Source organism: Lissotriton helveticus, chromosome 10 (assembly GCF_964261635.1).
Source record: "Lissotriton helveticus chromosome 10, aLisHel1.1, whole genome shotgun sequence".
Taxonomy (NCBI): domain Eukaryota; kingdom Metazoa; phylum Chordata; class Amphibia; order Caudata; family Salamandridae; genus Lissotriton; species Lissotriton helveticus.
Window position 1 is genome coordinate 93192651 of NC_136071.1, and position 23785 is coordinate 93216435.

The following is a 23785-nucleotide window of genomic DNA, read 5'->3' on the forward strand; positions in this document are numbered from 1 at the left end:
ATATTCCACCCATTGGCGGAATTCCTTTGAATCTCACAGTTTTCCCTTCATGCTCCGCCCACCCCTATATTTAAAGAGTTGGTGGGGGGAAAGCAGGACCTGTTGTAAATTATACCTGACTAAATTTCACTGTTCCGGCATAGCAATGGGATGTATGTCGTTACAATGCATGCTTTTTCCACGCGTGCCTTTACAACGCAGGTTTTACAACGCAAGTCGTTACAACGACTTGCGTTGGGGGGCGCTGGATAGTGGAATAGTTTAATTTACTATTCCAACTCCAGTCCCCGTGGATAGTAGGGAAGGTTTTGGATAGTAAATTAAACTATTCCCTATCCTACAGCGCCCTCCAGCGCAAGTCGTTGTAACGACTTGCGTTGTAATACCTGCGTTGTAAAGGTACTGCGTGGAAATAGTTTTGCTGTAAAGGATGTTTACCATAGCAATGCCCAAAAAGGACCAACTGAGCAAATACAGCAAGCAAGCTACAGTCCAGCCCTCCCTATATGGAACTTGTGAGTTGACTTGGTCTGCTGCAAGGGCGTTTCGAAAAATGGGATCAAATTGTACATTCTGTGACACATTTTCAATTATATTAGCTAGCTGCAAATGTTTCATAAGGATTACTGAAGGAGCTCTCACATTGAAAATGCACCAGTATACCCCACTGATTCCAGTTAGTGACCCCTGGCAGAAAGAAAAAAATATAAGCAAGTGTCTCCTAATTCAGCATGAATTATCGCTAAACATCAGCATTAAACATATTCTGGAAAAATAATAATTTTGTCCCCAAACATCGATTTGACAGTTTCTGAAAGGCACACACTTGACTACTAAATACCAGATTTAGATTTTGGGTAAATAAACTCATTTACCTCCACAAAAGTCTTTTTGGGTTTTTTTTGTTTTTATTTTGAGAGTTTTGTAAAGCACAAACGTGACGCATAGGTATCAGAGCTCTGTACATAGAGAAACTATAACCCGTTACATGAACCATACAATCATCGCCTGACAACAGCATTAACCCATGGATTTCGCTTTCATTGTCTGCTCTCCTGGCGTCCACACAGAATCAAGCACACAAACAGGCACGACTGCACGCACTTATACCAAGTTCTTCACCCACCACCTCATACCCATCCAGGAAGTCAACAAATGAAGGATTTTACCCACCCAATGCCACCTTCTCCTCCTCCTCTTCTTCTTCATCATCGTCATTCCTTCTTTCTGCAGCCATGGGTGCCTGATCCAGAGTCTGACATCACTCACGTGATAGATAAAATTATATAAATGCCCATAACAGGAGATACAATGTCACTTCCGGGTTTGTCTTGAGTGTGCGGGGTGTGCATCAGTACAATTCAAGAAATGCAAACTCTGTAAGATTTGCGAACTCATTATATTTTCTTGATTATTAACTTCTCCTGTGTATTTTTATCTTTTCCCTATATGATATGATGGAAGGATGATCAGATGATGGTTCTAATTAGTATTGTATTGTCTTTAAAAAAACATCAGCACCGTCTGAGCCCACTTCAACATAAAAGTGCATTTTCTCCTCTTCTTCAGTCTGTCTCAGCCCAGGCTCAAGTAAGAGACCAAAGTCTAGAACCTCAAAATGGCACCGATGTGGGCTCAGTGGCAAAGTGTTCTTCTGTAAGTATCGAAATCGGTGGCGGCTGGCATGCAAGGAGGGTGGTGAGGTGGGTGGGACAGAAAAAAATAAGTAAAATAATTACATTTCCTTCCTCGTGTAATGTCCTTCTTGCTCAGGTCTTCTCGGGGGAGACTGTAATGTGGGACCCCGGAAACTGCTCTAACCAATCCTGGTGCTGTTCTCATGCAGGACGAGAGAAGCACCTGGATTGGAGGGAAAGGTCTCCTTCGACGCTCCTGAGGAAACTGGAGCCCTATGCTTTCTCTAACCCAGCTGTCTTAGACAGCTAAGTCTGAGAGGTTTAAAATACGCATTTCTGGCTTGCCATCGCAAGACAGTCGCCCAAAGAGACACGTGCACTTTAAACTTACTGCCCATCACTGCTCTCTGCTGCTGCCAGTCAGCAGCAGCCCCCCCCCCCACCCCCTCCCCCCTCCTGACACTGCTCTGGACAGGGGTTATTGAAAAATAAAATGGTAATAAATTAACTTTTTTCCATTTTATTTTTCATTTCTGGGGGAAATTTAGTTACTGGCGCGATGCTCCTCTGCTTTAACGGAAGAACCGCGCCTATATAAAATAAATTCCCATAATTGATTTTCAACCATAAAATCACTGTGAAATGAAAGGCTAAACCTTGCAACTTCATATGAACCTGCATAAGGTGAGGAAAAAGGACCGCACATCTCTGAGGGGCGTGGTACGGTACAGGGGCACACTGCAGGGTACACACCAATGGGTCAGTGCAGGGTACTGCAGAGCAGTAATGGTGCAGTTAATGGTCATTATGGCCCTATCGCGCTTGAGTGCAGAAACCATATGATTTTCGAAGTTGTGTCAACGTTTAGACAACACCCAAGGGCCCAATTTAAGGAAAACTTCCCACTGCACTGCAATTCTAAAGTAAAAAGTGGTTGCAAGTGGTCATCAAATAGAAAAAACTCAGCATAAGGGGTTAAATCTGTGCAGTGAGATAACATGAGAGGGCAAGCTGCCTGCAGGCATGTTAAAATGGGCTCTGATGCAGATGAGCATTCAAACTTGACCTCCCGTTTCAAATGACTTGAAAGGGATGGAGGAATAGAAAAGCATAGTGAGGCACAAACACAGAAGGTGGCTCATTTACTTTACCGCTGGAGAATTGGTTGAAAGGAAGGCCTGGCTCGGAAAGTCCAAAAAGGTAATGAAACAAACTTTTAGGAAAAGACCAGCATAGCTTTTCTCTGTCAAGAAGTTGCAGAAAGGGCAGTATATAGTTGGGTCCTAGTGAAATTTCGATTAAGCTTGTGTAATTCCCTTACTTTTAGGAATTTGGCGTCACTGTTTATGTGATAAAAATCCTGAAATGACACCATTATGCCGCATTCGTGCCATAATAATTGTGTTGGAGCAAAATACTTGTGTCTGTTGTTCGCACTGCTTGTGTTTTTGGTGCTATTTTGTTCAGTGCGAAACGCATCCATCACGTCCAAAATGGACATGTAATGTATTTCACACTAAAATATAGGTCTAAATAACAGATTTGCAATTCATAATATTATACATAATTTCTTGTGATTTTCATGAAATTTTGCATAGTTACACAAAAGAAATTACGCACGTAGCGCTTGATGTGCAAAGAGATGCACACAGTGCTAGATATACCCCATAGTTGCAGTGCAACAGGTTATAGTCAGTTAAGTTGACTATTGAAACTCAGAAATAGGCGTGGACCCTATGCCGTGTTGGATGGCGAAGTATTCAAAACTTGGTCACAACGTATAGGAAGGACATCTATAGATAAAATAAGATGAGCCCACTTCCGAACTTTTTATTAGTTTTGACTAAAACACACATTTTTACTCATCGGTGAAACTTCTTATTACATGGCTGATTGGACACCCTTTCCTGGGACCGGTCGGCTACATTACAAGATCCTCAGCAGACCGTGCGCTGTCATCTTAGTACTTCCAAGACTTTTGAATACTTCGCCATCCAACGCGGCATAGGGTCGACGCCTATTTCTGAGTTTCAATGGTCACTAAACTTTGGAGGACCTACATACTTATCTTGCTCAAGCCTTGAAAAAGTTACGGATGTAACGAAACACGTGTCGGCTGTTGTGTTTTTTCTGCATCTCCAGACTATGCTGTTCCTTCATGTTTAAACGTTCACAACAAATGTATATATTGGTTATAACGAATGCACTTATATAAGAGGTTGTGTGTGAACTACGAAATTCAAGCAATCTCGAATACAATGATTTGTTTCTCCTGTGATTTGAGCTGCCTGAAATGTATGGAAAAACAATGCTCTGAATACGAGTTTAAATGAAGTGATAAATATTAGGAATGCAGAGGTACAACTCATAAACTTAACTTTAGCACCGGAATCTGGTCAGATTTTCATGCACTAACACCCTAGGTAGTGGGGTGTCTTGTTACCTTTGTTTGGCACCAAAACGTTTGTTGCATAGAATCAATAATAACATTACGTTATTGCGGTCTTGGGCTCAAAAATTCCACGGACCTGATAATTCTTGCCTCGGTGCCTATTCCAATCATGGAGTCCCACTCTGCAACTCTGGGCAATAGCTTGCTTAATCTCCACAACGGCCCCCACAACGCTAAGGATGCCTGGCCTCCACCTTGGGGGTGCCCAGGAGTGGACACCTCACAGGGAAAGCCAGGATGGGTTCCACAGCGGTATTCGTAAAAGCGCCTTGAGACCCTTGCGGGTGAGTAGTGCGCTGCTATACAAGTATCAATTTACATTTTACATTTTACGTTAACCACAACAAATTTATTTTGCTCTGAGGTGAGACTTCCTATACCACCACTACCCCCTGCTCATATTGTAAGGTTATAGTCAGTAGTAAAGAGGTGCTCTGTGGCTCAGAGCGGACTGTGAGGTGCCCTGGGGCTGTGCATCACACCCCCAGGTGTACAGTGGGGAGCAGAAGTGAATATTAACCCCTTCGGTGCTCATTACGACTCGCCGTCATGACTCACAGTAGGCGTGTGCTCATGACGGCGTGGAGCCGTCATGCCGCTACCGTTCCTCCCACGCGGCACTAATTCCCCGCCTGTGCGGGAGAATTAACCCCTTGGACGCTCATGACGAGCTCAGCTCGTCATGAGGCACAGTGGAGCTGTGCTCATGACGAGCTCAGCTCGTCATAACCGCCGCGGAACGCCCACGCGGGGCTAATTCCCCTCCTGTGCGGGGCGTTCCATTGAGTGGGTGGAGTCATGATGTGCTCAGCTGGTCATGATCACAGCTCCACTGTGCAGCATGACGAACTGAGCTCGTCACGAGCACCGCGCGCGCCCCCCCCCCCGCCCTGCGGGGGAATTAACCCCGCGGGAAGAGGTTAATGAGTGGGCGGGATTGTAACGACACCACGCCGTCATAAGCACACACCGCCCGTCAGGCATGACGACCTGAAGCCGTCATGAGCGCCGAAGCACCACGCCCACCCCTTAGCCTCCCCGCGCCGCAGCGGAATTCGGGACGCAGGGAAGGGGTTATGACCAGGCCAGAAAACAAAGTGAGGTGCTAGATATCCACCTAGTGGGTTGAGGAGGGAAACTAAAGGTACTTATGGCTAAGGTAAAGCTCCTTCAACACCCTGCTCAAGGGATCTTACATACCAACAGAGATTTCTTAAAAGTGTCTTTCTGTTACCTTTTGACAAGATGGGCCAAGATTGGAAAGTTTTTATGGAATGGGGAGGAGGTTAGAGAAATGCAGCTACAGCTCTAAAATTAAAAAGTAAAAATATAATTTCAAAACCAATGAAAACAAGCATTGTCAAAGCCAATTGGTATGGCTTTGGTCGCCAGCCTTTTGGCTTTGGCAATGCTTGCTTTATTTTGTTATTTTTCTTGCAAAACCTTATTTTTAGGGGAGCTACTGGGGCCCCATCTATCTCAATAAAACATTGGCTAATAGCAAAAAGATTTTTTTTTGTCTCAAAAACTACACAATGCCATACAAGTCTGTGGCACATAAGGGAATCAGCTTACATGAAATGTAAATGTGGGATACTTGTAAAGCGCACTGTTACTCTAACCGAGTGTCCTGGCGCTGCAGACCGCTAGGGAACCCGTCCTGGTTTTCCCTGTGAGATGGCCCCTTTCTGGGTATCTCCAGGGTGAAACCAGGCATCCCCGGCGTCTGTGGGGGGCCGTTGTAGAGATGAGGCAAGCTTAATGCCCAGAGTTGCCGAGTGTGTTCCCTAGTTAGAGTAGGCACTGAGGCGAGAATTATCGAGTCCGTTGACCGCGGTCCAAGATCCTGCCGCGTCGGGAATTGAACCCTGGTCCCGGGCCGTTCTCTGCTTACAGGTCTGTCGCCTCTAACCAGTGAGCCACACCACTCCACTACAGCCACACCACTCCACTACTATGAGTGTGCTCTTTGTGAAGGAGCAGAATGCTGTGAAGCATAATAAAGTTAGACAATGACTGAAGTGGGCTCACCCATTGCCCCATGACGTGCGCTATAGTTAGCGGAAGAAAATGTGAATGGCACAAAAACAGACCAATGTATGATGCCAAGTAGCCCTACCCTCGGTCCCAGGAATAAATTCAGGACCTGGTTGGCCCACTCCAGGTAGTCAGAGTCAAGTCTAGCCGGGCAGAGGTGTCCAGGAATCCAACCTATTTTTCACTAGTCTAAGAACCTACATGTTCCAGCAAGGGGCCACTTAGCTAAACCCTGGGGTTTTATTCGAGAATATATCATGACTTAGACTAACTAATGGGGTAAAACAATCGTACTCCCTCTTTTTACAGCACCACAAGCTCTTGTGAAATTGACCTTCAGTTAACTAAACCCTCAGGATCTAGGTTCCTTTGAAGAGACGAACAAATTTAGGCACAGATGTTTTATATATTTTTACCATTTCACTGCTGAGCAGGTTTATGGCACTGGGGTGTTTTTAGAATGCAAATGATATCCCACCGCCTGCTTAAGCCTATGGCTCCAACTGGGCCTAACATATGGGATAAATTCCTATGGGTTTGAGCAGGGAAGGACATTCGTGTTCCAGGGTCACTTCCAGGATTCTCTGTGGTGTATATTAGATGAGGCTGACTTAATTGTAGATAACACTTTAAAATGCCAGATACAAAATATGACCTACAAATGTCATAATAGGAATTGAATATCAGATTGTTTGGTTTCAAAGCTGATTAGAAATTATGAATTAGGTGGCTTGGTTCAAAGCTGCTTTCACATACAACTGTCTAGACACAGAGTGCATCTCTACAGGCCTGCAGAACCACATGCATGTGCAGAAGCATGGTACTGAGGAGAATTTTTGTTTCTTTCAAGTCCACTTTTAAATGTGGCACACATGCACAGGCCCAGGAAGGCCACCCGGTACTGGACATTTACACTTGTGCATTTTACACCAACGCAGTCTTCATGCAAACATTAGCAGTCTAATGACCTACTTTAATGTGCCTGATTGCACGTTTGGACTCTGGTGATTTATTCACAGCAGGCATTGCCTTTATTTCGTATCCTCTTTGTTAAAATCGACCCAGAGTTGGCCTGTCCTGTGTTAGGCCTCATCTCCGAATTGGGGTGCTGGGTGCAAGAAGAAAGGGTTTTCTTTTAGCACAATCACATGGGATTGGAGGTGGAATGTAGGTCTAGGTCCTCAGTGGGACTCAAATTTCTAGTACAGAATTTGTGGATGGGTGTATCACCCGGGGACATACAGTTCCTTGCAAATTGCGATGAAGTCCATGATAGTCTGAAATTGCCCCGCAAGTCGTGAACACTCAACTGGGTCACTTCAAGGTATACAAATGTCTTTGGCAAGGTGAGGCCCCATCTGACTGGTTGAGGATAGAACCCTTGCTCCACAGTGGATGCTGGGGTCCACAACTGGCCCCGTGCCAGGCTGTAGTGTAGGCACAATGACTGTTCCGCAACAGTGGTATGGTGCTGTGTAGATCAAAGCGCATGGAATCACACATAGGTGCAGCACAGAGTATAGCCAAGAGGGTCAGTAGAAATTCCTCACATCTTTGCTCCCAGTGCAGAACACATAGGGCCTCTCAAACTTATGGTCTGAAAAGATGCATTTGTTTATGTTGAAATGACGACGTTGGAATCCAATTGGCCGTTCTCATTGGCTGACTTTGAAAGGTTACTTCTTTCAGATTGGGTGTGAGGATTTGAATGGTAACATGTAGACTTTCAAACTTAGAGGGCTTTTGGGAACTATGAGTAAAAACTATCACGGAGGAGACTTGTCCTGTCCTAAAGAAAAATCATTGGCCACCCCCAGTAGTCTCAACAAGAGAATATTCTCAATGTATATTTGACTCTTTAAATAGTATTATATAATACAGCTAAGACGAATGAGCGTTGGCGAAAATGAATTAATTTGGAAGTCTGATCTCTCTTTAGACATTATTGATCAGTTGTAATGGAAGGAAGAAGTGACGACAACCTCGTGTATAATTAAAGAAAAACTTCTTGTGATATTTGATATAAGATAAAAATAACCAGAAGGTCTAATTCTAGTACTTTCAGTGGGTGGGTTATCTGAAGCTGCGTTCTTTAATTTGAAAGCGAAAGTACCCACACTCTCATGAGACACGTAGTATTTTATTGGAGGAGTAATGGCACATCTTAGTAGCAAACAGATACGTTAGGATAGTGAGAACCTGCAGTTTTATACTCCATTTGCATTTGTTCATAAGTGACAAAAAAAAAACAGCACCTAGACAGGCTACCTAGGAAGACTTGTTTACATGTTGGAAATTCTGAAGTTTTTTTTAGGTATCCTTCCTCTCCAATCTCATGAGAAGACTCTTTGGACTCATTTTAAATTTGTAGAATGGGGTAAAGGCTGGGACATCAGGAGGGATGGTATCTTTATAATCTAGGAGAACAGAAAGGATTAAATACTCAGATCAGCATTGCTAAAGAGAAGTACCGCAGTCAGTAGATGACTGGTTTGATATGCTATCGAAAAGATGGACATATTGCTGGTAGATTATATATCACTTACAAAATATCTTTAGATTAGATTTTCAGGGGGCATAGTATTGCTAATCATAAATATTTAACTTTTTATGGTTAAATCAATTTCGAAGAGATGTGTATACGTGTGTTAGGTGAAACTGAGTAGACACATGATATGTTTTTCTAGAAATAGGCATCTCTTTATTCTGCTGTATTTTAAATTAAACCTAATAACCTCATAATTGTAAATAGGTGTCTTACTTTACGGTACTGACTTTTAGTAGTGTGCATCTAACATTTGTGTGACCTCCTCAGAGCACCAGTGACTGTTTGATGGGCATAGCTGCCTTTTCGAGTGTGTGTTGCTACACTGTACTGTCTAGAGAACCAATAACTCAGAGAAGGGGTGATTGTGTTAGAACTTGCTTTTGTGCATATTACGCTCATGCTGTGGCACACCAATATACTACAGTCATGCATAACATATAAGGCCTGATTTGGGATCTTGGCGACGGGTTATTCCGCCACAACAGTGATGGATATCCCATCCGCCGAAATATAAATGCCATAGGATATAATGGGATTTATATTTCGGCAGACAGGATATCCGTCACCGCTGTGACACAGTAACCCATCCGCCAAGATCTAAATCAGGACAATAGTCATGCATGTGTAGACATGTGCTGCAGTTCTGAGAGTCCCCTGTGGGGGGTGATTCAATGTGTTATATCAATTCCATCAGGGGAGGCTCTAGGCTCATGGCGGCCCTGGGCAGGGAGCGTAGGTAGGGGCCCTGGAAGAGGGGGTCCGGGCGGGGCGGAGCCCCCCGGAGCTCAGGAAGGTGTTACAGAGCCGGAGGCCGACAAATCCCTGCCAGGGGCCGCCACGCAAATATGTATCCATCCTCAGAGGATTATTATATTAAGGATATGTATTGGCGTGGTGGCCCCTGGGGTTTGGCGGCCCTGTGCAGGTGCACAGCTTGCACATGCCTAAGGCCGCCCCTGATTCCATATAGCTTAAGATGAGAAACATGCTGTGGTGTACCGGTGCGCTAAAGTCATGTAGAACATGTGGTCATGACTGAATTTCAGGAAGGAAACACACCTAAGGTGTGTTAAAAATAAAACCAATCATTTCATGTTCAGGTGCCGGCAACTATCTGATGAGCAGGTGGCGGGACCTTCTCCTGGAGGCGGCGTGAGACGTCCTTGCAGAGAAGATGTCATTCATGAATACAATACTAAGATCAATATTCTTCCAAGATCCTGCTTGTCTTTGACAGCACTAAAAATGAGTTTACGCTGTGCAGAAATCTGCAAATGTGAATAAAGTGGCATCTGGCCCTGCTGGAGTCATAAACATTGGCAAGCAATAATTGTAGCTTAGAGACACTTTAGATCAATAAGAACACAATATCCATGTTTAATTATGAAATATGTTGGTACACACACTGATATACAGATTTATGTATATGGAAAAACAAAAACGTTAAAATACATAAAGATATGTAATTATGCTTTCAAGTGGCGAGACAGAAATATGTGCTCTCAGCGGTTACCTTTGCCTTGTTGATCACTGCTCTTTGTTAGGCATCCTCAGCTGGTTTGGCTCAAGAAGCCCAGAATTAGTGAAATAAATTAGAAATTCCATTGTATGAGCTGAAATACAATGCTTTACTTTGATTGTTTTATTGGGTGTTATTCATATTTTTGTCACTTTTGTCCTAGAAGGAAGTTCTTTTGCTGGTTCCTGTGTAAAGAGATGTTTCCCGGTTCTGTGTTTTGTGGGCTCTGGTCTGTCCAAGGTAGGGGCGACCCTTTCCGGTTGCCACGGTGCTGCTGGCACTGAAACACCAGGGCAGATAGTGCCTTCCCGAAGGAGTCCCCAAGAGAAAAGCCCCAGAAGGGAAAAAACCTCTGGCTGAAGTGGAGACTCCAGGACTGGAATGAAGACAACAGATAATCAGGGCACCGGATCAGGATGAAGACAGATATCCAGCAAGGAGAGATCAGAACAGGAAGTAGGGAAGAATCTAACAGGAACTCAGGTCCAATGGAAATCCGGAATAGGAACAAGAAACACCAACAGGAATGAAGATACATCAACAGGAGCGAGGACACACCAGCAGGAGTTAGGAGTGTTGCAACACAAGGAAACGAAAGATTCAGTCCCTTAGATACCCACAGACAGGAAGTGATGTGAAAACAAGTGAGCAGTCGCCATCTTGGTTTGGGAAAAAAGGATGAAAAAGATATGAATGGTCGCATTTTTAGAATAGTGATAGAAAACTTCCCACGGCTTTCTGGGAACAAGACTGCTGCATTCTGGGAAGAAGACAAACACGAAGATGGCCCCCGGAGAGGAGAATGCCTGTTGGAGAAACTAGGGGGATCAGTATCCAGATTCTCCTGGCACCACGTCCGTGTATTGTTGGTGGATTTATTTAAAATGCTGTGACTGCGCAAAAAACACATGACATTTATAACTCCTGGAAAACTGCACTTAACACAGTTTTCCAAGTGTTCTGCTGGGAATATTTGTGATTAGCAAAAAAACATAAAAGTATATAAAAATGCTGTAGGAAGGTGGCTACCTGACTATGGTTACCCCAGATTTTTTGCCTTGTGTTTAGCTGTTTTTTGACTTAGTTGGCCTGGTTCCCTGCTAATCAGGGCCCCAGGCTATCTGCTCTCTCTGTAAAATGGATCCCATGTACCCTAGGTACATACCACAATTGGAAATGGACTCCTTGTCAGCCCCTGTACCATGCACTATAGGTGCCCAGGGCATAGGTGCCACCAAGGCCTACCAGGGGCTGCAGCATATCTTTTGCCACCCCTGGCTGGTTCTTAAATTGACACAACTGGCTGATCACTCAGCTGGGTTAAGGTGGTGTAATCACCCCTTGCTTAGATATAGTATACCTATATCTAAACCTATATCTGGACACATATAAACCTGTGAGCCACTCCTATGGAAGGCCTCATCAATCCTGGAGGCAGAGTGCGTGGTTTAATGTGAGATGCAGCTCTAGCATGAGCTGAGCCTGTCTGCAGCTGTCGGGAACAACTCCCTAAGCTGTTTCAGGATAATGCCATACCATATACTCGTAAGTGCATTATAATCCTCGCGGTTATATAGCAACTTTGGTTTGGCTTTATCAAAACATGTCGTGTAAGGTGTCATACGATTTGGAATACTATCCCCTCGCCAGTTATGGTGACGGGGATAGCATTCCACCCCTCTAGAGGGAGAAGACATGTTACTTTACTGAAATGCAGTTAATTTCTAATAGGACCTCAGATCCACAAAATGGATGCTTCTGCTACAGACACAAGTCTGACCCCCTGAAGCTGACCGAAACTCAGCCAAAGGGGCCGGGACAAAAGGTTTCCTGTCACAGGGAGGTGTCACACCCCCCTAGACAGGAGATAGTGGATTGTAGCAGGGAGGTTTGAAAGAAACCAGACACTGCATGGGGAGCACAAGGCTTCCCCTTGCATAATCCGGTCAAACCGGTTCTGGGGCACACCAGCCCCAGACCCAGCACGGCCTGGATCAAAGGAAAGGGGTGTATCCACCCCCTTCCTGGGTCCCACCCATAGGAGGGGACCTAGCAGGTAATCCAGCCCCCCAGATTCGAATAAGAGTGGGAGCAGTGCCAATGCACTTCAGATTATCCTGATGAAACATAAGAAACGAAACTCTGGACCCATCGACATCCTACTCAACGTAGAAGACTGGAGAATCTCCCTTGTGGTCAAGGAGTGACCACCCTGTGCAAACAGGCACCATCCAGCACCTCGACGTCTGCTTTGTTGCAGTTCCTGCCGGAACTCGAGCGACAGAGATCGACGAGATCAAGCTTGCCTGCCTTCTTACAGCCCGATCCACAGTCCCTGCAGAGCTGAGACCCGTGGAGGCGACCGGAAGTGTGGGGCACGCCATCTTGGAAAGACCACGAGACGCTGACCGCGCAGCCCACGAGTGACCCTCGAAGCTGTACACCGGGGTTTGAGAAGCCCCAACCCTGAGCCACTCTTGCACCGAAGTTCACCCCTCTACACTCGACGAGTGCTGCGTGGGGCCCTTCTGCTTCTTTTGGCTCAACGCGTTGGCACGGTCACTTGCCAGCCGGCTTGTGGCCCCTGTACTGACTAAACTTGAAATACGACTTGTGATTCTGGTTGCTCCAGATTTGCACCAGCTCCCCTGAAAAGGAGCCCCCACTCTGACCCTCCTGGTCCGAGTGAGAAGCAATCTCCCGGTTCCGCATGGATTGCTTTTGCCAAGTGTTGTTTGCTCCAATCTTGAAGCCGACAGCGCCGACGGCGAGAGCCTGCGTGGGACAGATCGTGACCCGCTTCTGGACGTTGCAGATGCCCCAGAGCCCACGTGACAGCGGAGAGAAGCTCCTCAACAACCACCTGATTGCGCCCGACATTGCCTGGTTCCGTCCTGGTTCCACCTTGGTCACTGCTGAGTGACCCAGACTCTGTCCCCTCTGCTTTCAGGTACTTTTCGACTTGGATCCACTCTTGGATCCCACCGGACACTTCTCCTTCACATCGCCTGCAGCCTCTTCAGCTTCAAGCACCAAGAACCTGCGTGACGAAACCCGACGCCACATCGACCCTATGCACCCGCTTCCTGTGGGTGAGGTAACATTGCAACGCCGGTGTTCCCACACTGGTACACACCTCTAGGGCCTGTGTCTAAAGTTTTGTCTTTCTAGGTTCAGCGGAAGTGTCCTTAAACTCTGTGTAACTTTTACGCACCATTGACTAACATTGGTGCATGCGTGCGCTTTCAGCGCTGCACCCGAATCCCGCGGGCTTTTCCCGACTTCAGCATTGCTTGTCCCGACTGCTCCCAGCGATTCCCTAGGCCCTAGGCCTAACCACTGTTCGATTGGTATCTCTTATACCACTTGTTTAGTATATGGTCTGAGTGGCCCCCCGTCCTCATCCATAATTGTGCAACTTTGTATGTTATACTGTGCTTTTGATTTAACGCTTGTGCCCCTTTATTCATAAAGAGTACTGGGGATTATTTTGAGTAATAAATACATATATTTTTATAATATATACTTGTGTGGTGTCCTTTCATTTGATATTACAGGACTGTGATTGGTAAAACAGCTCGCTTAACACGACCTCTTGAGTTAAGCCTTTAAGGCTGCTTAGTCTATGCTACCATTAAGATAGCTTGTCTACAAGGTTGACTTACAACCAGACACCATAAGGGGTTATTTGGACTGATGCAAGGTGGTTCCAGAATTGGAAACATCATATATCAGGCCAACTCACAAATGCGGCACAAGATGAAAGTACCCATCTGTACTTTTATGGTGGTTTTTCATGAATACGACCCAGTAAAAGTAAATTTGGTCATATGAGGGCCTCAGTTCCTCAACAGAGCCAACAGACCCAACATTTCCCCTTTTGTGGCACTTTCAGAGGCTAAAGATCAAGATTAGCTCTTCTGTTTCTGCTCACAGGCCAAAAGTCGCTCAGCGACAATTTGCAAATTTGTTCTTGAGTAACAGGTCCCAGGAGAGGCTCCTGTCCTCGCCATAAATCCTGGAAACTTGTTAAACGCTGAAGCTTGAACACAATCTCTGGCAGAGGTTAAGCAAAGCTCTTCTGCAATGATATGGTGGAGGTGCTGGCAGCCCTGCTCCATCCGAGGTCCCCAGACTCCCAAACCTAATTAGGAAGCAGAAAATTGAGTTTTGAGAAGAAGTTGCCAAGCAGGAACATCTGCACTGCTCAGAAAAAGCAACCGGGCCATCCATCAACCGAGCGATGATAGACACTTTATTCTTCTGATCCGCAGTCCTTCTGAGGGAGCGTCTCTCTCTCTCTACAGGTCCCAGGATGGTCTTCTATGCGGAACAAATTCTTCTTGTGAAAATATTTGCATGAAAGAAAATCTTTGCAGAGTCCCAGGATTTTCTTTACTCTGGAAATACTTGTCAAATGCAAAGTCTCACTGTATGAGCCAGGGGCATGCAAAGTTGGATTTTTTTATCCTCGCAAACCTCTCATGTTATGCACAAAAATGACTTGAAATGTGCAATGGTCACAAAGTTCACTCAAGTTGGGCTCTCGTGAAAATCTTAGGTTTTGCAGGTATTTTGTACTGAATTGGTGTTATTGTTGAGTCGTGTACAAGGAAAGCTAAGCAAAGCATGCTCTTGAATACAAAATGCTTGCAAGTTACTAGTGCGATACAGTTTCAGACTCCTCCAGAGAAAAGTGTAAAGAAAGTAGCACAAACGTGCAAAACACTTGCAACATCTAACACTTGTGAGAAAAACCATGCAAGCACGCCAGCCTGAGGAAAAGCAGGACCAGTGCTTCATTTGAGGCGGTGGTTTCCGGTGCCTCAGCTCCAGCACTTAAATCATCAACACAAGCACTTTTCACGAGCACCAATTAAGGACACAATAACACATTCATTTATGGTGGGCACGGGGAGTTGAAGTGATTTGCCCAGAATCATAGGATGTTGAGCCAACGCAGAGACTTGAACCTGGTTCCCCAGCTCTGAAGGCAGCAGCTCTGGCCATTACGCCACACCCTCTCCCCACTTACATGGTTCGTAATTGGTTCTGTTTTAGGTGGCACGAACAGGAGAAAGGGGCTGGTGCAAGCTGCCTCCTGACGAGAACCCCTCACTTTTTTTTTTTTTTACAAATTAAGCATTGAGCAGGACACATCGTGAAGTATAGATAGGCCAGTAATGGGGAACTCTGTGAGACCACACTTGCTTGATAAACCTTTGCACGAGGCATCGTCTCCCTACCTGAATGTAACCACCCCCAGGTAGTTGCAAAAACAACAGTTGTTGGACAGAATGCAGAACAATGTCATACATTCACCCCAGTACAGAGATCTGGGCCTAAATCCATCGTTTTTTGTACTCCACACCACCCCAGTTCAGACATGGCCATATGCAAATCAGCCTTGACTCTGTGCCTCATGGGAACAGTCCAGCCCGAACAGCCAAGCCATGTCTTTCCTGGACCGGAATCAAGCATCCTAAGACCGGTTTCTGGCTATCAGCCGTCTTCAGCCAGGATAGCTTGACTCCAGTGGTGTGGAGAGCATGGGACTCACGTCTGAGCATACCCATCCCACTCGGGGTGACAAATGCAAAAATAACAGTTGACGGACAGAATGCAGAACAATGTCATACATTCACCCCAGTACAGAGATCTGGGCCTAAATCCATCGTTTTTTTGCACTCCACACCACCCCAGTTCAGACATGGCCATATGCAAATCAGCCTTGACTCTGTGCCTCATGGGAACAGTCCAGCCCGAACTGCCAAGCCATGTCTTTCCTGGACCGGAATCAAGCATCCTAGGACCGGTTTATGGCTATCAGCCGTCTTCAGCCAGGATAGCTTGACTCCAGTGGTGTGGAGAGCATGGGACTCACGTCTGAGCGTACCCATCCCACTCGGGGTGACAAATGCAAAAACACCCAGGTAGTTGCAGCTGGCATAATCAATTCTCCCTTCAATCATGGCAGCCATGTGTGCAGCGACTCACCCCCATAATGGGTACTTCTAAAGTAGCGGCAGGTGACGACCCTACACATGTGGAACTTCCATCACTTAGTAAATTCTATATCCATCTTGCGCGCTCTCCAGGGGCTCAAGAGCATCTTTTGTTAGATTGCATTCTAGAACTTCCACCTTCCCTTTTTCCACCTACCGGTGTGATGCGTGATAACATCTGGCTCACCTAATAAACTCAATTAACTATTCCACTATCCAGCACTTACAGCGCAAGTTGTTGTAACGACTTGCGTTGTAAAAACAGCGTCTTAATGGCACGCGGGGTAAAAGCCCGCGTTGTAATGTCATACAACCGTTTTACTTCTCCTGGGAGGCAAAAATGAGTGGCATTATTAAATTAAATGACTCGCTCGAAGCCTGGAGCTGTAGGAGCTTCAACAAATAAAGTTTTGAAAATGACCTGGCATGGACATGTAGCCTGCTGCCGCAGAAGGTCTCCCAAGGGTGCCCGGCTGCTGGGGTCACACACTGGCCCTTTCACAGAGATGCAAACAATGGTTTTGACATTATTGTGGCACAGGAAGGCATTTCTTGTCATGGTCTCATTATATGTTCCTTATTCAATGGGAGGAATCTTGATCCTTGTTCACTTCTGGCCACCACCAGATCAATAAACAAGACAGTAGCGGCCACAATGGCTGACTTGAGAAGGCCACAAGAGGTCTATTTGGAACTGGGTACTTTAATGAGACAAACTCATAGAAAAGACAATATCATCCACATGTAAGGCATGACATCTATTGAGTGCTGTACTGGAATCGGTGCAGTTTAGCGATAGTAGAAGATGTGCTTACTTAATTTGTGCCGGTGGTGAGCAATGACATTCATTTCTGGGTACAGGAATTATTTTTCATGTGCAGACTTTAATTCAGAGTAAGAGGTAGAAGGGCAGAAATGAAGGAAGACAAGAAAACTAGAAAACAGTGAAAGATAGGCAAGTTTGAAGCGAGATAAAGTGACTGGAAATGTAGGGTGGTGGAAGAAAGAGGTATGAGGTGGAATGAAGACTAGAAAGTCTTGGTAATCACACCCCCTGCATTCAGTAGCCAAAGTACTATGGTCTTAAGAAAAACCGTGGCCTATGTACTTATTGTCTTTTTTTCTTTTGCTTTACTAATTAAGCACTGGACAACCCCCCACCCTGCCCCTCCCCGCCCCACGTCACCGCCCGTCACGGGCCATGCCTGTAAGTTACTGGTGGATATGGGGTCTGGTTCAAGCTAGAGATGGGGTTTTGGGTAAAGTGTCTGCCCTGCTTGTTGGTGGTAGGATTTGTGATTTATTGAGTGTGGGGGCGCGTTTATTTCAGAAAATATGTCTGGTCGAATGGAACACGGGTTGTAGGAAGCGTGCAGTCTTTCATAGAAGAGGTGGTCTGTAGAAGGAGGTGTGATCTCTATAAATAAGTTTATAGGAGAAGACTGCATGAGCTGTACGTCATCATTACATGGAAGGAACTGATTGTACATTTTATTGCTTGGGCATTAAATACCAGACAGTAGAATTCGAAAATCTGGCTGGGAATCCCAATACTCAGTCTAAGGTGCAGTGCTTAATTTGTGTCGGTGTTTTCTGGTGCACAGCACTTAATTTTAAACACCAGCACCGATATCTTGCAATACATAGTATTGAAAAATGATAAAAACGTGCACTTCCAGGCCATACCTACAGCCTGCGATGACCTGCAGTACTACAAAATGTCACACTTGTTTAAGTGTGATAGTAATTAGGAAATGCTGGCACTGCCATTCGGTAGCAGTGGCACTGCCATTCGGTAGCAGTGGCAGGAGCTGTGGGGTGCAGTAGAAGTGGAATACCTTGAGCGCTGGCAGTTTCATTTTTACACACTAAGCACTGCTAAGGAGAACATAGTCATTTTTATTTGGCACATAAAGAGCATTCGGTTGGCAACCACAGAGCATTTGGTAGCCTGGGAATGCCTTTGATCAATGACTGAACCTACCTTTGATCCATGCATTACCCTGGGGGTTGTTAGTACTGTCTTCTGCCTGGAGCTTCTGAGATGCAACATTAATGAGACTTTCCAACCCAGCACTTGCAAGTATTCTTTTTGTACCTCAACTCGAACAAGTTCATTGCTCTTTTTTGTCCCTAGGTCTGTAGTTCTTGACATCCACCACCCCCTTCCTTGTCAGAGAGTCTGTGGTACAGCAGCCAGTGACAGACATTTATGTGAGAAAGAGGGCACACCACAGCACTGTTCACCTAAAAGGCATAACTGAAACTCACCTGTAACTAACAGTGCGGTTAGTCTCAACTTGGCATCTCTTCTGTTCTTTTATTTGTAAATAGCAAAGGTTGTACTCCTTTATAAAGTAGAGCTTTGTTTTGTGATAGAGGATGGGGGAATACCAGCGTATGTAGCCCTGTTTTAAAAATGTTTGGGATTTTACACTAATTGGGGCTGTGTATACACATTTTACAGTATGAGGTGAGCCCTAAAAGAGGTGAAGTGGTCACCTTTGCCACTCACCTACATCATGCCGGTCAGGCACATTTATGGAGCAATGTATGGCATGGGTTCAATGCACAGGGGGGGTGCCCACCCCTGGTGTCACTCTGGAGCCTGCTGATGCCACAGAAAAATGTAGAACATAAGACAATTTAAACTCTGGCCTTATCCTAAGTGGATTTCACTGTGAAGCCTCATCTCCATTATGTTGGCATTTGGCATCAGAGCTAGGGGTGGGCACAGATAGGAGCTGAGCAGCGTGCTCCAATGTTGCTTGATACCAGCTGGTGAAATACAACACTGAGCAATTGTGAGCATTATGTAAATGGTTTAGCTACCAGTGGTGTAGCCACATCTCTTGGGCAATTACCTTTTATTCAAAAAGCTCTGAACCTTTGTAAATTGCCACCTAGATCAATACTGTAAACAAGATCAATCAATTTTTAGGACATAAAAATGTTATGAGTCGGTCAAAATCTCTGGTGCAAATACATACGCAATTAAGGGGTATAGGCTGTTACTTGCTTTTGTCGCAATCTCAAGCAAAAAAACTTTAGAATAGCTTGCTGAATCTTAAAGATATTATACTACAAGTCCATTCCATCTTATGCTTTACAGGCATTGATTGCTCTGCGCAAAATGTGGTTGTTTCCTTGCACAAATGTCATCTTTAAACAAAATTTTATGCATGTATACTTCTTCGTATTTTTTATTTTTGCTCTTTAATGGACTTGAATGTCTCAATAAAGTATTTTTAAAAATGGTGTCGCTACATGCTAGCAGTAGCAATCGGGCTCTACATTTCATCTCTTCCCACCCATTTCCTTCCCTCCTGGCAGTAGTGTACAGTGCTTAGTTTGCAAAACAATACGTGCCAAGGGCCCATGTCAGGAGGCCACTGCTGCTTGCTCCACCCATTGCCCATGCCAGCGCTGCCAATGACAATACCAGCACAACTACTAACCATCACGCTCCTATAAGTGTGACAGGTCATGCTATTCCACACCGCTAAAGCTATAAGAATGACTTGTGTGGCAGGTATTAGTCATTTACATTGTATACAAATTAATAAACAACTGTTGTTGTGATCAGCTTGAAAATAGACAGACAGTGCCACCATGTGGCAGACTGTCATAAGCACTGGTGTTGACAATTAAGTACTGGTGTCGAGCACTAGAAACCACCGGCTCAAATTAGACACTAGTAGTGTAGCTTGTGTGTCATGGGCTCTAATCAGACCCCCCAGGATATAGCGGCATAGATTGTCAAATTTAGCGGCACAAAAATGGAAATTTAGTGGCACAAAAGTGGAAATTTAGCGGCATTATTGCGGCACTGTATTTTATTCGTAATCATTCCTTTTCAGCCTTAAATCAATGTAAACTGATTCAGCAGGGTATTCCACTGTGAAACTGGCATGTTTAACGTGTATGCGGCTCTACGGAAGCACAGTCTTGTCTAAAACACTAACCATACTAATTTCTTTTAGGTTCCGAAGTGCATCTTACTTTGCAACTACCTTCCCCAACTTTCAGCTCCGACATATTTTTCCTGGCTCACTTTTCAAAATGTGTTACCCTGTGGTGGCATTATTGGAGAAGAACTACGTGCACAGCACAGTCCTTTACCCACAGGAGGCGAGGGGGAAAGTAGGGGGGGGACGGCAAACAGAACGAGCACCTTCAAAATAGCCAATGTCGAATCCTACTCGGCTGCCACCACAACTTCTACGACCGCAGCTCCAGCGCTCTAATCATAGCTGCCAAGGTTTCAGATTGCTATGTGTGACATTTTCAAAAATATTAGTGTAATTATGAGTGACATTTCAACAACTATGAGTGACCCTTTCTCCCGAGCAAAAATCAAGCAATGTAGACGATTGCAATATACCACCCTTTAACAGTGACCCACAAGTCTCCATAACCATTCTCGCTCACAAGCTTTTGTTTTGTTTTTTAGAGCTACTCATACCAGTGTAGGGTGTCAGAGCACTTTACATCACACAGAGACAATGAGTTATATGTGTGTAAAGCAGTGTATAGGAAATGTTACATAAGAGGTGTAGGAAAGGAGTCATAGGTCATTTGTCATTTATACTAGGCATAGTATAAGAGTGCTTGATCTGAAGTAGCAGAATTTAAAATATGCCACTATGGTTGGGGGTTCTCTTTACTAATAAGAATTGATTTCTACCCAAATTACCATTTTGCAACATTATGATAATGAAAGTCTGGGGAGAAATCAACTCTTAAACCTATACCTTGCAGTTTGCATGCAGCTGTTTCATAACAGTTTATAGCTCACTGTGCTACATTAGGATTTTAATTTATACATTTCAACTATTAAAAGGATCTCTCCAACAAAAGCAGTAAGGCACTGAACTATTTAAATTATATGCATTTATGTGATCTGCACGTTACTCGTGCTTAGCAGCAAGCATATTAACCTTTACTCTGTGTAAAATTTCCACTAGACAAAACTCTGACGATACCCAGGCGGTCCATTAATCACCAGATTTGCTGTTTTCTTGGCATTTTTATTGTTGCTTAAAGTTGCCTAGGGCAAGGAACCTGACTGGTGCCATTGGAATATGGCAGATATATCGGTGAGCGTGGGATATTGGCTGACATGAGGTCTGTGCCCCTCACCAAGGCCTGCAAATGTGCAAAAGGATGTGGGTACAATACCACCGATCCGCAAGAAGACCCGGGTGGCCGCCGGGGATGAGTCTGCAAGGCGTCGGTCAAAACTCAGGTCAAATCAAATGCAGCAACGTGAACACAGAACAGCTGTGCACACTGGTGATGTGTGACAACGTCCGTGTGCAAACCTGCTGCATCTTTACAAACGTTGCTCCATCTGAGTAATTTGGACAGGGGACTATCGTTGTTTAAATCTAAATCGCTGCAGTGCGTTTGTTGCTGTGCTTAACCCCTTTGGATCTGTACCCTAAGGAGGCAGACTCTAACTGCATCTACAGTTTTCAGCTCAATGCTGTTTTCCCTGCTACTGACCCGGCCCAGCTCCCTCCCATCTTCTCAAAGAATGCCGTACTGCCTGGCCAATGCTCCATCCATCTACCACCTGCAGCGCCTCCGATCGGCCTATACTTACGGTGGGTCAAGCCCCTGCACCCTTGGTGTCCATCTGAACGCGGAGAGGCTAAGTAAGGGTGACTTTACTGTTGGGCCTCTTGGACCCCCTCCTACTTTCGCCCGTTACCCGAACTGCTGCACTCCAAACACACACTAATTAATCTCAGGCACTCCTACTGCTGATCGGATGCACCATCCATCTGCCAGCGCCCCCCACCCCCCTGTCAGGGGCCCTAGGAGCCTACATGCTTACAGCGGATCAAGTGCCTCTCTCTGCCATGATCCCTGCTGCTTGGTGTGCTTCCCTATAACATCGATTTGCAAAGCAGTTACTTGAAAAACACTTGCTCACTGTGCAAGGCGAGAGTGGCGCAGCCAGCGGCCCACCTCGTGGCCACAACGAATTTCGTGGCAAACATCATCCGGACTCCGGGCATGAATGACTCCCAGCAATTAATACGGGTTCCATCGGCCGCCATCAGCTCCGGGCAGTATCTGTATTTCCATTTCGTTTTTTTTTTAATTTACCACGTCGAGTTGAGCTCTGTCTGCCATTACCAGTGCAAACTCCGTCCCACAACCACCCGCTCGCGACGGCGCTCTCACTGTTTACATTGTTGCTTTGCTAGCCAGTCCCCAAGCTGCTAAATTCAATTTAGAAGACGAGGAGGACGTATTGGCTGTCGTCCAATCGAAAAACGGCGGATTTCGCGGCCGGTTTGCCAAAAATCGCGGGATTTGCACAAAGATGCAAATTTCGCGATTTTTTTGCAAATCGCGAAATCGCGATATCCTGGAGGGTCTGTCTAATGCAATAAAGGAAATGGGCTCTCTGGCTGCTGTTTGAATTATTTAAAAACAGCAATAATAAGAGTTCAGTGGGTGACCCAGGACTCTGCACCAATGAAAACTACGCCCCTGCCTCCTACCTTGTCTGTCTATGTATGGTTGACTTATTTCACCTACATCATGAAACTCAACAAAGTCCAAATGTGTTTCCTTGCGTTACTATGATACATTCTACCTCTGAACCCAAAATGTCAGTTCATGGTTTCTATTCAGTGTGTGATTAAAACAGACTGTGTCAGTGTATCTGTGCCCAGTGTTATTTTTGGCAAAGCATCCAGAGATGGTTTGACACATTTTTCTCTTTCTCCATTGCTTTTGCAGAGCTCCTCGGTTCAGCCAAGAGAGTAAATGTCAACTTCCAAGACACTGATGGGTATGTTATTTATTTATTTATTTATGATTGTTTTTATGTACATTTTCATTTATTTATTCATGTATTTATTTAAGGTTAATTGATAATACAAAATAGAACAACTTTCTCTAGGGCAGAGGGACTGATCATGCTTAGAGAATAGACCTGTCACTCAGCCAATTAAAAACTTGGCCATTGTGTATTTTTTCTCTTGACTCAAAAATTCATCTTGCTTAATATTTTGTATTTGGGAGAAGAGATCCGAACCTTTGCTTGGACCTCAATACCACTTATTATGATACCTTAGTGAATTTTGCCGTTGCCAAATAGAGGTGCAGACAAAATAGAGAGAAAGTTACCATTCATAAATGTGCATAGCGGGGAGATTACAGAGTAAACCTGCAATGTTATTTGTTTCATGACACTTCGGACTTTGCAGAAGGCAGTGGCAGAGTAAAGGGTGAAAAGCGTAAGAAAGAGCCTACATGAATAGAACATTGTAAAAACTGTTTCATGTAATTTCATAGAAAAACTATTTCATTACTGAGAAACCACTTCATCTAAACTGTTTAATGGAAATTATCAGAATGAATGGCATTTACCTTTTCATAGAAACCAATTAATAGAATGTCTTTTCGATCGACATTGGCTTTTGAATGCTTATTTTTTTTAAGTGTAAATGGAATGGTTGCAGGTCTTACTTTCAGAAACAGGTTTGTCAGAGATATTGATTTCAGTACATTATTTCATATTTATATACTTTACATTGTCAAATAATTACTTTGGATGCTTCTAAT

General features: G+C 44.8%; 1 protein-coding gene across 1 annotated transcript in view; it reads left to right on the top strand.

The window, feature by feature from the left end:
• The window catches only part of CASKIN1 (CASK interacting protein 1), a 776040-nt gene that overhangs the window by 366691 nt on the left and 385564 nt on the right, over positions 1-23785 (top strand). Inside the window, exon 2 of the mRNA XM_078664842.1 lies at positions 22958-23009. Coding sequence (XP_078520968.1) covers positions 22958-23009 — 52 coding nt within the window. The remainder of the gene's footprint in view (positions 1-22957; positions 23010-23785) is intronic.